The sequence below is a fragment of the Pelobates fuscus genome, chromosome 5 (assembly GCF_036172605.1).
Source record: "Pelobates fuscus isolate aPelFus1 chromosome 5, aPelFus1.pri, whole genome shotgun sequence".
Taxonomy (NCBI): domain Eukaryota; kingdom Metazoa; phylum Chordata; class Amphibia; order Anura; family Pelobatidae; genus Pelobates; species Pelobates fuscus.
In genome coordinates, this window is record NC_086321.1 from 291,980,523 (window position 1) to 291,996,570 (window position 16,048).

The 16,048-nt window shown below is 43.8% G+C and overlaps 1 protein-coding gene across 2 annotated transcripts in view; it reads right to left on the reverse strand.

Annotated features, from left to right (window-relative positions):
• The window catches only part of HAUS8 (HAUS augmin like complex subunit 8), an 88,908-nt gene that overhangs the window by 68,308 nt on the left and 4,552 nt on the right, over nucleotides 1-16,048 (reverse strand). For both annotated transcript variants that reach the window (XM_063455441.1, XM_063455442.1), the window contains exon 3: nucleotides 14,339-14,415. In XM_063455441.1, the coding sequence (XP_063311511.1) occupies nucleotides 14,339-14,415 (77 nt within the window). The remainder of the gene's footprint in view (nucleotides 1-14,338; nucleotides 14,416-16,048) is intronic.

Genomic DNA, 16,048 nt, shown 5'->3' on the forward strand with positions numbered 1-16,048 from the left:
GTTACGGCATATATACGGTATATGGCAATGATTAAAATGTTTATTCGTGTGGGGCAATTCTTTACATATTCTGGTCATCTTATGACCGTTCGGTTGCCGAAACGCTCTTCAATATTAGATGTTAAGATTTGGTATAGGCGCTAGTGTGACCTCTGGTGGCTGGTTCATTATTACCGATTTCTCTCTCAAGTGATGTTTCCACAACCCCTGGTGGTCATAAGGGTAATGACGTGGCATGAATTGCATTCAAATTTGGGTGTGATTACAGGATATTTGTAGACATATGTTATGACAACACTGCTGGTGCTAAATGTTACGGAGGGTTTGGTAGCAGTAGTTTGTGACACATATATGCTTGTTAGGACATATGTCTTGAATAAATTCGGCCATCAGAAGGATGGTTTCAAGTATATCTTGGCTTACTGTATACTTTCTGTTTTATAGTTAGCACATACACCATATTAGTATCAAATATATACACGAGCAATGTTTAGCATTTTGATGATTATGGACCTCTTATGTTTCAGTATCAACAGCAATTCCACAGTGTACTGCTACTCTACCAACTTTGTCACTTGTCATAGGTCAGTAATCACGATTAATTATACCTTAATGGTCACGCAAGGCCTGGGTCCTTATGTGTGTTTTCTGTATTACTAGTTATAGGCATCCTTGCTCATTTTGAGTATTTGGTTCCAGTCCCCTCCTGTTGGAATAATTACTGGTAGGTATCGGGATAGCAGGGGATTGAGGGGTACATATTTATAACCCTTACAAACTTACAATTACTCTCGTAGGTTACTACAGATCGCCTGTATCACCTTATCATACTATCTTGCAATTTGCTCATCAGGTACGTCATGTTTTTCTCGATTATTTTCTCCCTCCCTCCCTACCTTTTTCGGGTAATAGTACATATATACTGGCATACACAATAGGAGCCTCTAGGTATGTTTTTCTGGCCTTCTACGCCTTACGTTAGTGGTCCCGCGAGGCCAACATCCATCCTCACTTCAGAGGTACGGCATTACCTCGGGCCAATTCATAGCTAGCCGCCTCGCTTGGTTGCATAGAGAGGGCCTCACTTGTCACTCCCATTCTGTCTTATGCTATTACGAGTCACGGACAGGCCATCACCCCGCCATAATGCCAATGGCCACGAATCCCACACGAGCCAAATCATAGATAGTGCCTCTCAAAGCCGCTTGGCAACTAGTAGGGCCTCACCTGTCACGTTACTAATTAATACTTTTGCCGCTTGGCATTAGTTACATCAGCCAGTTGGGTAGGACTCCAGGTAACATTTTTATTTTGTAGCATGTCACAAATACCCGAAGGCGGGGAAGATTTGTCCATCCCCAGCACACCGGCTAGATCGGTCACTCCATCCCGGGGTGATGACAACGCGAGCCCTGCATCACTCAGGGCATGGACCATTCCTAGGATCACTGCCGAACTAAGAAAGAGGAATATTCCTTTCCCAGCTACGGCTAGGAAAGCCTAATTATACAGACTGTTGAATACGCAGACTGATAACTCGGGGGCGGGGGAAGGGTCCAGTGGCAGCCAGTCTTCTGATCTGCATACTGTTTTGTCCTCAGTCCTGACCTCTTTTGGTCGTATTACGGATAAACTCGACAAGATGGATTCTGCATTAGGGAATCCGGTCGCTACGGTGCGCCTGGACCCCCTACCGAGTAATATACCAACCGGTCTGAAAGAACCACATATTATTAATCCGGCACATATGGTGCCTGCAAACACTAAAAAGGACATCTTGGAAGGGAAGGGTATCAATCTTGTATCACTTCTTATAGCCTCGCAAGATGTCCTTGAAAATAAAACCTATGCATATGGGGATGTGCCAGTTGTGTTGAAATCTAGGGACCCTAGGTTAAATCGCAAACTATCTATTCCCGAATTTGTGTTGGCTTTCGGGATATACAGAGATGTGATATGCTCTGTATATCCGGATAGGAGAGAAGAATTGGACCTTTATCTCCACACGCTGGTGGATTTGGGGCACAAGTACGGTGGTACGTCTTTTTACGACTACCACCATGCCTTTTCCACAAAGAGTCGGCTGCTCTATTCCAGTTCAATTATCAAGATGATTGGGGTGTGCTTGATGCAGAGCTTTTTTTTTTTTTTTTGTAATTCTTTATTTTGGCGTGCAACAAAATAATTACATACAGGCTGGTAGAGCCACGACAGCATCTACAAGCTTAATATGGTTGAACAGTTGTATACACTGTCATGGCATGTGGGACAATTGCACTTTCTTTTTTTTGTGAGTTAAAGAAACAGGCTTCAATATAGATTGTAGTATAAGACTTGAAAAAATAACAGGCTAGAAAACCAACGTTAGGAAAAGATTAAATGTGTTGCTGTGTTAGTGTGCAGAGGTATGATGCCGAGGATGTCAGTGGGTAAGTAAGAGCTTTTGAACTAAAAATGTAACTGACAGTTTATTTATGGAGAGACCTAGTTCATGGACACAAGAGGCTAGCCTGTGGTAGGGCAACGCTTTGAGTATAACAGGCTGAGTGTGCTGCTGCTTAGCGCGTGTTCTTAGCTTAAGAGGTTGACCTTTTGCTGATACCAATGTGCTAGGCATGTGTCAATAAAGGGTACTATCCCTGCAGTTCCATTGATTGCTTAGGGTACCCAAGTAGTAGGGTATGTGATACATGAGGCAGGGGCTCTGTGTAGGTCGTCTTAGTAGCTAAAGAAGACAAATATAAAGTTTGGTAACACGGAAAATAACATAAGGATAAGGTAAGGTAATGCTGACTATGGGCCATGTGGTCTGTTCCTGCATTGTATTGCAGAAGAGTAGGATGAAGCCCCCCAGCAGTCCATGTTGGTTAGTCTATACCCCTTCTGGAGGCCCGTGACATGGCCCTAGGTGTGCTAGTACAGGGTACTTGCAGCTATGTAAAACTGTGCACATTTTTAAGGTTATGATCGCTCGACACACATGTACCTAAACAAGCTTACTAAGAATATAATGAACATAATGCACATTAACGATTTCGGTTACTGCATATTTGTAAATGGCTAAGCACACATGTACACTGGAAAGGCTGAGCAGCATGTCAAAATAAGATTTATAATGTTAAACTAAAAGTTATAATAAGTCGCACGTAAGCGGATTATAAGCTGTTGCGTTAAACTCAATAATACCAACATTGAGCTTGTAACATGAACAGGTTTGGTTAACTATGCAGCTATGGTGCTATAAGGTAGGCAATGTAACTGTGGCTAAGACATAGATTCATCTTTTAAAAGGCCATTAATTGCTTATGGTGTAAGCTAGCATACTTAATATATAACAAAACATATATGCGTTTATGCCGCTGAGTCAGCAGTCTTGATTCTGTGTCCCTCTTCAGTGACTTGTCTTGGCCTGCAGCCACATCCCAGAGTCAAAAAATTTAGCCGATGCCCTTGCTAGGCTTCTGTATGACATACGTGTATTGTCCATTGCGGTGAGCCATGTCCCGATTATTGCTTTTTTGAGCCCCTCTTTCGGTGCCCTTAGGCCTGGTGCCTTTATGCTGGAAGTCAGCTCTGGTTGCACCTTGTGGGGTGTGCAGCCGCACATACCCTTTTGCTGCAGCGTTGACGGTACTGAGTTGGGTTCTGTTGCACTGGTTTTGAAAATCCGCACGTGGAGCTTGTGTGGTAGTCCCAGGTTTGTGTGTAAGCAGGTAGGAACGTGCGTGGAATAGACATGGCGCCCTTTCCCACCTGGAGGACTGCTGGAACCTGCGTTGCCGCACCGCCTCTTTGGAGGCTCGGGGTAGGCATCTGTATTGGCTGCGTCGTGCCGCCGGTCTGATCCATGAAGCCACTATTGTTTCCGCCTGGCGGTAGGTTGATCCTCGGTTGTGCAGTGTATCCCATAGCCTTTTGCAGAGGCCAGTCAAGGTTTTTTTTTTGCGGTGTAAACGGCTTGGAGTGGGGGCTCCATTCTTGAGGTCTGCGCCATGCGGCCATTTTGGTAGAGCATTGGTGGCTTGAAGACCCTGCATACTGTAGGGCTAGCTTGTCCGCTTTTCGGTCTGATCACTTGGTCCATTGGGGACCGGGATATCCCCCACCGGTCCAAAGGGGGGGGGGGGGGGGGGGAAGAAAGGCCGCTGTGCTGTCGCTTGAGGTTCCCGGCGCTGGGGGGAGCGGCCGTCTTCCCCCAGCCCCAGTAGCATCTGTGCTTTCCCAGCTCAGGCGGGCCCCGGGGTGATATCATTCTGTTTTGCGGTGCCCCCCAGACATGAGAGGTACACCCTTGAGGTTCCTTGGGCCATGTGGCCGCCGCTTTTTCCTCTTTTTCAGCCCGTCGAGCAGGAGCACATATCAGACGTGTCTGCTCCTCTCGGTGTCCAGGCTCCGCCCCCCGATACAGAGCTTTTTCTGTCGACACTTTGCGGGCCTCAAAACCCCAGCTTGTGCAATTTGCTCATCCAACTCCCACAAGGCTAATCTGTGCCCTAGCTCTCCAGAGGTGAATGCCTTATTTTCCCCTAATGTGATGCCCACTGGGAGAACAGGCAGGGTGCTGAAAGATACTAGGCCGTGATATAGTGTTTTGGGGAAAATCGCAAGTATGTAACAATTTTAACACTGGCACTTGCGGATACAGTGCCTGCAGACTACTTCATGTCTGCTCCCAATGTTTCCGGGCTCACTCCAAAGTAATGTGTCCCAATAAATTATATCCCAAGCAGTACTTATCGTCTCTTAATGTCTCCCTACTGAAAGAGTTTTTGTGTGGTCACCCATCTCAACATCTCGTTGAATTTTTGGTGGCAGGATTTACTTTGGGGTTTCACACGGGTATTATTCACATGCCTACGGGAATCTTAGAATGTAAAAACTTATAGACAGCCCAGACAGCTCCCGACACTATTGACCTACTTCTCCAGAAAGAAATTGACCAAGGATTCTTAATTGGCCCTTTAGACTCCCCGCCTTTCGCGGTTTGGAGAACTAACTCCATAGGACTGGTCACTAATAAATCATCCAATAAACAAAGGTTAATTCTCGACCTATCGGCTCCCCATGCATCACCTACCCCAAGTCTTAATTCACTAATTCCATCAGAAGAATTTTCCCTCCAATATGCTACCATAGATAATGCCGTCAATGCCATCCTCTCGGCCAGGGTAGGGGCATGGCTTAGTAAAACGGATATAGTAAACGCTTTTAAGGTACTCTATATCCATCCGTCCCTGTGGCATTTACATGGTGTTAAGTGGCAAGGATCATATTTTTTCACGTGTCTCATGTTTGGTTCTAAGAGCAGCCGCAGGATTTTTTATATATTTGCTGAGACGTTGTGCTGCATGCTGCTTAACATCTGTAAATGCCCCCCCCCCCGTTATCCATTACCTGGACGATTTCCTGACCATAAAAAGTAACCTGGTACCTCCTAGTAGCCTCCAGTCTATAACACAACTGTTCACACAACTAGGAGTACCTATTTCACCAACAAAGACTGAAGGTCCGGATACGATCATCAGCTTCTTGGGGGTGGTGCTGGACTCTGTGCATATGCAGGCTAGCCTCCCCGGGGAGAAGATTGAACGCATCCTGGCAGCCATCGACCTTTACCTAGCAGGTGGTTCATGTAATAGGATGGAGTTACAATCCCTGTTGGGTTCACTAAATTTCGCTATGAAAATTATTCCACAGGGGAGAGCGTTCATATCCCGATTGCTTAGCTTATTTCCCCTATTGCAATCTGATGCCTCTCGCATTACGTTAGATGTACATGCCACCGCTGACCTACGAATGTGGAGGGAATTTTTGCTAAATTGGAATGGGAAAAGCATTTTTATCCCGATATGGACAGATAAGTCAGTGTCAGTCTGGACGGATTCCGAAGCCACTTCAAGATTTGTTGCAATTTGTGGCAATGAATGGATGTGGGGTAAATGGCCGGGGGAAATTACTGAGATCCCCAAGATCAAGGACACATCAGCGTTATTTGAGCTCTATCCAATTGTGGCAGCAGCAGTTAAGTGGGGAGCTTGCTGGTCTGGGAATACGGTGCGTTGCTTCTCGGACAACATGGCAACGTGCCATATTGTAAACAAGGGACGTTCCTCTTCCCTGGCCATCATGCGGTTTATGAGGACTCTCACGTGGCTAGCTGCAAAACACAGTTTTCTCTTAACTTGCATACATGTGCCTGGGGTTCTGAATATCGCTGCTGATCACTTATCACGATCTCTGTTTCAGGAGTTCCGGGCAGCACTACCAACAGCTACCCTGATACCAACTCCGGTACCGCAGTGGCAGGAGATGGTTTGGGACTAAAAGAACTGCTCTATCACGGGCAGTAACTCTCGCAACTTGGTCTTTCCGATAACACCAGGAAGGCATATAGCAGGGCTTTTCATATTTTCAATAGATTCTTGCTGGACTTTAATATCACTGACCAATTTTCCATGGAGACAATGATTGCATTCATTTCCTTTTGCCACCTTCATCTAACACTATCATTTAATACCATTAAGTTGTATATCACCGGTATTCAACATCACATCCTCACCACTTGGCCTAATAGACAACGCTTTCTGTTATCTTACCAAGTAAAAGCCATACTTAAAGGTATTAAAGACTCCACCCCTATACCCTCACCATCCAGACTACCCATCCACGATCTATTGTTTCAGTCAATGTCAAACCTCCTAGACACCTCACCATTCGAAACTCATACTAATCGTATAATTAAAACAGCCATCTATTTGGCTTTTTACGGTTTTCTTCGGCCCAAAGAGTTCACCACTGCCAACTATAACTCCCCCAATTTCATCACAAGGTCAAACCTGGTGAAGGTACAAGATCACTATCCCTACACCATACCAAAACTAGCGCCAAAGGAGAGATGGTCACTATCACCTATTACCCCACTAGTAATAAATGGTGTCCTGTGGAAGTTTGCGACAAATATCTTTCCTTCTGTACAATGGCTCCAACACAACCACTGCTAACCTTACACGGTAATAAGCTCACTACGAGTAAGTTCATGATATATGTAAGAATGTTGTTGGTTCGGTTAGGATTGAACCCAGCCAACTACTCTGGTCACTCCTTTAGAATTGGAGCCACTACTACAGCTTCTAAAAGGAATATCACGGCTCACATCATTAAAATATTAGGCCGATGGAAATCCACGGCTTACACCAGATACATTCCTCAGTCCTCAGCCAGTACAAGAGGTGCACCTAGCATTCAAGACTATGAATATGTGATATGCTATGATGTATTTGAAGGATGAATAAACTGGTTCATATATTTTTTGCCCTCTTTTATTTTAGGCCTACTACCTCGTCAGTTCCGGCACACCACAACTGACATTTCCATTCCCTGTTTGTCTTATGCTACGGCTTTATGCCGTGACCACAAATAAATAAATATATATATATATATATACACACACACACACACACACACACACACACACGTAAACACATATAAGCCAATGCACACTATATACAGCTTGCACACACACCACACACAATGCAGCAAGCACACTATGATAAAGGTCTTACAGGAGGACTAAGGGTGAGAAGCTCAGGGTAATTCACAAAACTGAGTTTTTGCAAAAGGAATCCAAATGACAAATCAGCTATATTTGCCTCAATTTTTCAATCAGATACATGACTTTGGGGTTAACCCCTAGAGGTCAGCTAGAGTCAGGGACCTCCTTGCAACATAACGACATAATTCTGATGAAGTTACGGTGCCCACAGTGTTCCTTTAAGTCCCATAGTGATGTACAAAGTGCACACAGGGTTCACACACAAAATTCAAATTCTTGTATAAATTAAATGAACTCACAATTCTGTGCAAATCAGCTGCATGCAAGTGCTAGAGATGCACAAAAGCGCTTATAGCAGAGGTGGCATACCTCAAGAAAACTTGTTATAGATATACTACTACATTCAGCAGGTAATAAAATATGAAGATTGAAATGTACGATAAAGCAACACTGGACAGGTAATTTGTCTTTAGAGAGACACTGTAGGCACTGTAACAGTTTCATCTCATTGAACAGGTTATAATGCTTAAAGGGAAACTCCAGTGCCAGGAAAACGATCCGTTTTCCTGGCACTGGAGGGCCCCTCTCCCTCCCACCCCCCAATCCCCAGTTGCTGAAGGGGTGAAAACCCCTTCAGTGACTTACCAGAGGCAGCGACAGGTCCCACGTCGCTGCTTCCTCCTCCCCCGCCGCTCCTCCTTCTGCTTACGTCGGCCGGTGGGCGAGACTGATCTCGCCCACCGGCCGAGGAGACCTGCCGCGCATGCGCATTAGCACACCCCAAAAGAAAGCATTGAAAATTAATTTCAATGCTTCCCTATGGGGAATAGAGTGACGCTGGAGGTCCTCACACAGCGTGAGGACGTCCAGCGACGCTCTAGCACAGAAAACCTGTGCTATGAAGCAGGAAGTTCCCTCTAGTGGCTGTTTAATAGACAGCCACTAGAGGAGGACTTAACCCTGCAAGGTAATTATTGCAGTTTAAAAAAAAATGCAATAATTACACTTGCAGGGTTAAGGGTAGTGGGAGTTGGCACCCAGACCACTCCAATGAGCAGAAGTGGTCTGGGTGCCTGGAGTGTCCCTTTAACGTCCTCTGGCACTGTCCATCCATCCCAGTGTTAAGGTATTTTTGAACAGCTGAACACTAAATAAGGGTGCCTTGCCTCGCACAGCCAGGCCTCTACTGGAAGTATGGCTATGGCAAAAAAATATACACTTAGTCATACCAATTCATACCGGCAATGGCACTGTGTCTCAGCCAATCACAGCAGCTTTTTGGGGAAGAAGAATTCTCATTATACTGTACTACATGCAGAACAAGTAAAGATTTCCTAATCAAGTACAAATAGAACACTATTCATTTTAGGCCACTGGGTGGAAGCATTGACACAATTTACAGAAAGTCTGATATCCTGCCCTTTGCTGATATGCAACCCATTTTAGCAAATCACACAATGCATGACTTTGCTCATTCTGTAAATAAAAATGCTTCCTGATGAGTGGCTTTTATAACAGTCCCTATATGGCATTGAGAAATGAATGTGTAAAGCAAGTTCTATGCTAAACAATGCACCAAGACAGGATATATGATCTCACACAAAAGGAGTCAGATATCCACAACAGCTCAATGTTTTAAAGGGGACAATAAAGAAAATATATTTTAAATATAAAAGACTTCCGTTGTAACCTTTTGGGTTTTTAAACATAATAGAACTATTTACAGTTTGCAGAGCAAACAGGGTAATTCTCATATATGTATGTCTACAACTTACCTTGGTACCCCTTACAGCTGATCAGACTGGAGGTAAAGGCTGAAATCCTCAACTCAGTCAGCTTACATCCTCAACTTTCTCTCTCTCCTCTTTGGTTAAAGGACCACTCTAGGCACCCAGACCACTTCAGCTTAATGAAGTGGTCTGGGTGCCTGGTCCCTCTAGGATTAACCCTTTTTTTTTATAAACATAGCAGTTTCAGAGAAACTGCTATGTTTATACTGAGGGTTAATCCAGCCTCCAGAGCCTCTAATGGCTTTCTCATTGACAGCTGCTAGAGGCGCTTGCGTGCTTCTCACTGTGAAAATCCCAGTGAGAAGACGCCAGCGTACATAGGAAAGCATTGTAAATGCTTTCCTATGCGACTGGCTGAATGCGCGCGCGGCTCCTGCCGCGCATGCGCATTCAGCCGATGACGTCGCGAGGAAGGAGGAGGAAAGATCCCCGCCCGGCGCTGGAGAAAGGTAAGTGTTTAACCCCTTCCTCTCTCCAGAGCCCGGCGGGAGGGGGTCCCTCAGGGCACTATAGTGCCAGGAAACCGAGTATGTTTTCCTGGCACTATAGTGGTCCTTTAAAGAAATGTTTTTGAAAATATGTTCCCAGCTAATTTGTAACAGTTTTTGAAAATACGCTCCTAGCCAACACGTCCATTGCACACCTTTGTAGTCTTTCCTCTTAACAGTGTGCAATGTATAGTTTTTCATTGTGCGAAAAAACTAAAGTTTAGTGTCAGATTCATTCAAGACATGTAATTTATCTTCTTCAGAATGACTATTATTTATTAAGGAGGAAAAATGTTTAATAGGTGTACCAAGAACCATGATCCCAAAAGCAGACATTTAATCAAACACTTTATTTTGGAAACACAAAGTAAATTACCATAAAAACAACTCTGGTTATAGAGAGATCATTGACAATTCAACATATACCAAAACAAAGCTGCATTCAAGTCCACAGACACTAAATGCTCGATTCCCGTAAACCCAAAACATGAACAAAGAAAGAACTAATTTTATTGGTCTCTGCACAGTGCTTGTTACAGTGTTGGATGCTTAGGTTGCTTATTAACTTAACTGTGGTAAAGAAAAAAAACATTCTTGAACATCTATATACTTACACATACTAAAATATTTTAATTATTCTTTTAAGGGTATTATCCCCACCAAGGATGTAGGCCTGGCAGCCATGATGGCCGGACCTGTACTCTAAGAGCTCCGGCACCAAATAACGAAGAAACGCGCATTCTAATTGAACAAACAAAGCCTATAGCACACAAGGCCCAGGGAATGAAAGGGCACTACTTACTGGGCAAAATGATACCAACCCCGAGCCGGAGCTCCACGGAGATACCCGTACCGGTCATGCGGCCTGAACAGAAGTGGGGCCTGAAACCAGGGAGAAGCGGCCGACCTCCCAGCACGGAGCCCGCTCACAAGCGTGGGAAAATCAAGACTCTGCTGCCCCCCCCCCCTCTGGACCGGCAGGGGATATCCCGGTCCACGCTGGGGACGACCACCCCAGCAACACTGCCTGATCACCCATCAAAGTCTACAGCTAGACGGGACTTGCGAGACCCAAACAAAATGGCGACACAAAAAAGGCCAGCAACAAGGCTCACACTGATTAAGCCTCCCAGCAGCACCATAGAGTTCTTTGAAACACTCTGCACTCACCTCTGGACGAAGCTCCGAAACCGAGTACAGTCCTTCCAGCAGGCAAGAAGAGAAGCGGTGGCCTGGATCCGACCGGCAGCCAAAAGACAAATGGGCAGACTCTCCCCACGAACCTCCAGAGGGACCCCAGGGGCAACGCCGGGAACCAATATGGCGGGAAACTAAACCAGGCTCCCTGGGCGCCAGCACACGCACCAACACGCATCAGGGCGAGACCCATAAGCATGCCCGACCTGAGCATTACCCAGCGGTTCCAGGAACTCTGGACCAGCGGAGAGCAACCTCACATTTCCCGACACAAACAGTTGACAGCGTCGCTCACCAAGATGCAGCACGGACTCCCACTGGGGAGAGAAACAGGAGAAGGGCCCCTCCACGATCCACTGGAGAGAAAGGCTCACTGGGGCACCGAACCTGCCTACACCCACACAGGACAATACACTGACCTGCCCTGAGCTTTCCGACCCTGGGCATAGGCTGACCGACTGTTTGTATGGCAGAGCTGAATCACCTGGTGCACCATGGACTTACCGGCCTGCGGCTGCAGACGCCCGATCCTATGCAGATTGCATTACTAATGAGTATTTTGTTCTGACGCATATGTCTAGGTTTATTTTGCCTTTGTTTTTTCGCCTCTATCATTTACTATCATCCAACAACTAATCGTTTGTTATAACCTATCTAGTTTCAATGCCGGCTCCTATAAGCACGCAGCTGAAGCACCTAATGCACAGCAGGCAGGTCCGCAAACGAGATACCCCATTAAAGCACAGCCTAGCCAAAAGTTTTCTGTTAAAATGTATTAGTTATAAGCAGTTAGACAAGCTCAGGACAAATCATAATCTCATGTAAGATGTACTCTACCAAACTGTGCAGTACCCTCAAATGCCAGCAACTGTTTATATTATGTCTTTATAATTATAAGGGCTACTAGCTCAGGCACACCTAGCACACCTAGCAATCTAGACACAAGCATCCCTGTCCAAACGTTCCCTACCTTACCTGAGTTGCATATGTTATACTACAGCTTAACAGTCAAGAGATACCTGAGCGTGAATAATCATACCAAACTAAATATTAATTATAAAATTGTGCATGCATTAACATACCCCATTCTGTTATCAAATGTTTCTGAAAAAGCGTGAGGATTGCCTTTGGGGAACCTCATGCGTGTTGTTATCTCATTTGCACGACAAAAATAAAGAATAAAAAAAAAAAATAAAAAAAAAAAAAATAGGTAAAACGGTATGAATAATACACTTATAACACGTTTCACCTAAACATAGGCTCTGTGTGAGTACACATTCTTTATCTTGGCAGTTACTCAAAAGGCCACTAAAGTGACGCTGCAGGAAGGAGCTGAACGTTCCCCATTTAGATGCATCTCTATGTGGTGATGCTGATTGGCCTAGCATTTTACTGTGGACACTCCATAGCTTCCCAATGCTTTCGCTTGGCTGGGATCATCAAGCTTGACGGCAAGACCAGCATGGTGTTGTAAAAAAGGCGAGTAAACACCATTCCCATGCGTTTGAAGGGGTGCTGGTCACCTACATACACACTCACTGACACACAACCGGACAAACACATACAGATGCAAACACTGACAGACACACGTTCTCTTACACACTTACAAAGTATTTTTGTATTTAATATATTCAGATAAACACACACTTACAGAGATACCCATACAAATACACCGACATACACATGGTCACAGATACACACACACAGAAAAAAATATAAATGCATACATATTTTTGACACCATCCTGTTTGCTACTTTTTGGGCGCATCAGGGTGGCTTCCCTGGGGTCCGCTCGCTGCCAGCCTCCATTTTGCACAACTAGCGCCCTGCCTCTGAGGGAACAGGATGACAAATACCCAGGTGCCAGAATAAAATTCCTAGTCGACGTGTTGATTTGTCAAGCCCTCCATTAAATGTCTTGCAGCTTTGGTGTCAGCAGGGTTAAATAATAGCTCAAATTGGGAAGACCGAGATCAATCAATACCTGGCTCTCCCATCTGTTGACTTGAGCCATTTTTAGTGGCCAAAGACTAACAGATGAACTGTATGCAGCGCTCAAAATGAGTGCCCAGCCATGATAAGTTTCCACCTGCTCTTAAGATTCCCAGGTTCTGAAAAATCCCAGACAGGGTCTTCATCAAGATTGATTGTCTCACCAATGGAAAGACCTGGGATTTGTCAAGCCCTGCCCTAGCTCATGGTAGCATCTTCTGCAGCATCTCATGCAAGGTGCCCATGATGTTATTACTCTGATGGTTATGTAAAGATTTATAAAAGGATATGCTTGTTAAAAATTTTAAGAATTACGAATTTTTACAAAAGCCACAGTGGCCCCTACTTTGTCTGAAGTATTTTCTCCATTCATATTAATTCTATCATGGAGTGTTATGCATACTGTGACCTCATTATAGTCAGCCATAGTCATAGCATACTCACCAGGGATGAATTTATATTTGTCAGGGCTAAACTTTTACTCTCCAATGGCTATCCCTCCCCACATGTTAATTTAGTGATTCAGTAGATTACAGGAAGGTGGGCATTGAAAATATGAAAAAGTATTGTGCATTACAACAGTGCTCGACAAAATCAGAGGAGCCAGGTCTGATTTAAGAGCCTGTAGGAAATTATAGCTCTCTCTTCACCTCCATTCCCACAGGCATCTGGCCTCTCCATTTTCCATCTGCAGGATATATATATATTTTATAAATTATAATTTCTCAGTATGTGTGTCTGCCAGAGAGACTGTCTGTTTAGGTGCCCAGCCCCCTTCTGATCGCACTACTTTTCCACGCTGTGCCAGTCTCGCTAGGGCTGACCCCAACTCCACAGCTGAGATAATCAATCTTGATGATCTTGACAAATCCAATGCTTTCCTATAGGAAAGTTCTGGGAGGCTATTGCGCATGTGATAATCAGCCTCTCCTCACAGAGATGCATTGAATCAATGCATCTCTATGGGAATCATTCAGTGCCTCCATGCAAGGCATGGAGACGCTGAACTTCACTGCAGCATGAACTAGGATTCACCTCTAATGGCCATCTAAATGAAGGTCACTATATATATATATACTATATAAGTGTTACTAGGCAGCAATGTAAGCACTGCTTTTTTCCCTTTTTTGGAAAAGGCAGCGTTTACATTGAAAAGCCTGCAGACATGCTATTGACACCAGAACCATTACATTAAACTAGTAATTTGTCAAGCCCTGCCTTACAACATGTTTACTTTAGACAGTTAAGATCTTAAAAGTTTTATATTGTGTATATTTACGTCATTGTAGGAAAAGAAAATGTGACGTTAAATATCTGACCTTTATTTTTCTTAATTGCCATGTCTCCAATGCTGCCTCCTGAGCTGTTTTGTGACCCATCCTCTAACACAGCAGTTCTAAAACAAAATATACATGCATACATGAAAATATGATATCACAACACCTATGACCATGGCATGCATAGACAAGGACAAGTTATACCTAAACCTAAGTTGGTGCATACGAGTTATACCTAAACCATTTCTAGGTACAGAACTTGGCATATTCGTTTCTACAATTACATTAGGACAGTAAATTATTATGTATATTGGAATAAAGTATCATTTCATCTTCACAAATAAATATATAAAGATTTGTTCATGGTCTAAGATCCCTGAACGTACATTTGAGGCATTACTTTAAGCTTGCCCATAAGACATAATATTCAGTTATATATTTTAACAACTGTAGGGCAATAATAGCTTTTTGATCCAAGGATAAATCTGACTGCCATTCTGGGGTCGAGAGGGAATTTATTTCCTAGTTTGTTGCAAAATTGGAAGTGCTTCAAACTGTGTTTTTTTGCCTTCTTTTGGATCAACAGCAAAAAAACAAATGTGAGGAAGACTGAACTTGATTGACACTTGTCTCTTTTCAGCCAATGCAACTATGTAACAAAGTATTCTCTGCTTTTTCTATCTTTTAGGGAGTAGGAATTTCAATGAAATTCCAAAACAAGCAATGTAATTTATGAGGTTTATTAAAGGTACACAATAGTTACCAAAACGTAACCCCTTAAGGACTGGACTGTTTTTGCGATGTTGTACAATCGCAACCAGACCCCTTTTTACACTTTTGTGGTGTTTGTGTTTAGCTGTAATTTTTTGCTCTCTCATTTACTGTTCCCATACAAATTATATATAGTTTTTTTCAGGACAAAAGGAGCTTTCTTTACATCCCATTATTTATATAATCTCATGTAATTTAATTTAAAAAAAATATGATGACATTTTTTTTAAAAATACATGTTTTTTGACTTTGACTTGAAAAATCTTTTACTCATCTACAAAAGCGAATGAAAAAAAACTGCTAAATAGATGCAAAATTTTGACCTGAGTTTAAAAATACCCAGTGTTTACGTGTTTTTTTTTGCAAGTTATAGGGCTATAGGTACAAGTAGGATATTGCGGTTTCAAAACATACCGTATATACTCGAGTATAAGCCGAGTTTTTCAGCACATTTTTTGTGCTGAAAAACCCCAACTCGGCTTATACTCGAGTCAGAGTCTGTATTATGGCAATTTGCACCTCGGTCAGCTCCCAGTGTAAGTCTCGCGAGAGCCGCGGCTCTCGCGAGACTTACACTGGGAGCTGACAGAGGGAGCTGCACAGACCGCGCGGAGGAGGAGAGAGCTGACAGGAGCTGCAGGAAAGGTAAGTACAGCTCTGCCAGCACCCCTCTCCCCCCATGGAACTACCAATGACACTGGACCACCAGGGAAGGAGCCCCCCTTCCTGGCCAGCTAGCAAGCAGGGAGGGGGGACGAAAAAAAAAAGATTAAAAAAAAAAAAAAAAAAATAATATAAAAAAATACAAAATAATAATAATTAATAATATATCAAATGCCCACCCCCACCAACACATACACAAACACACACTGCATCGCACACTCACACTTCATTCATATACACACACTGCACTCACACTGGAAATAAATATTCAATTAATATATACGCACACACACTGCACTCATACGCGCACGCACTGCA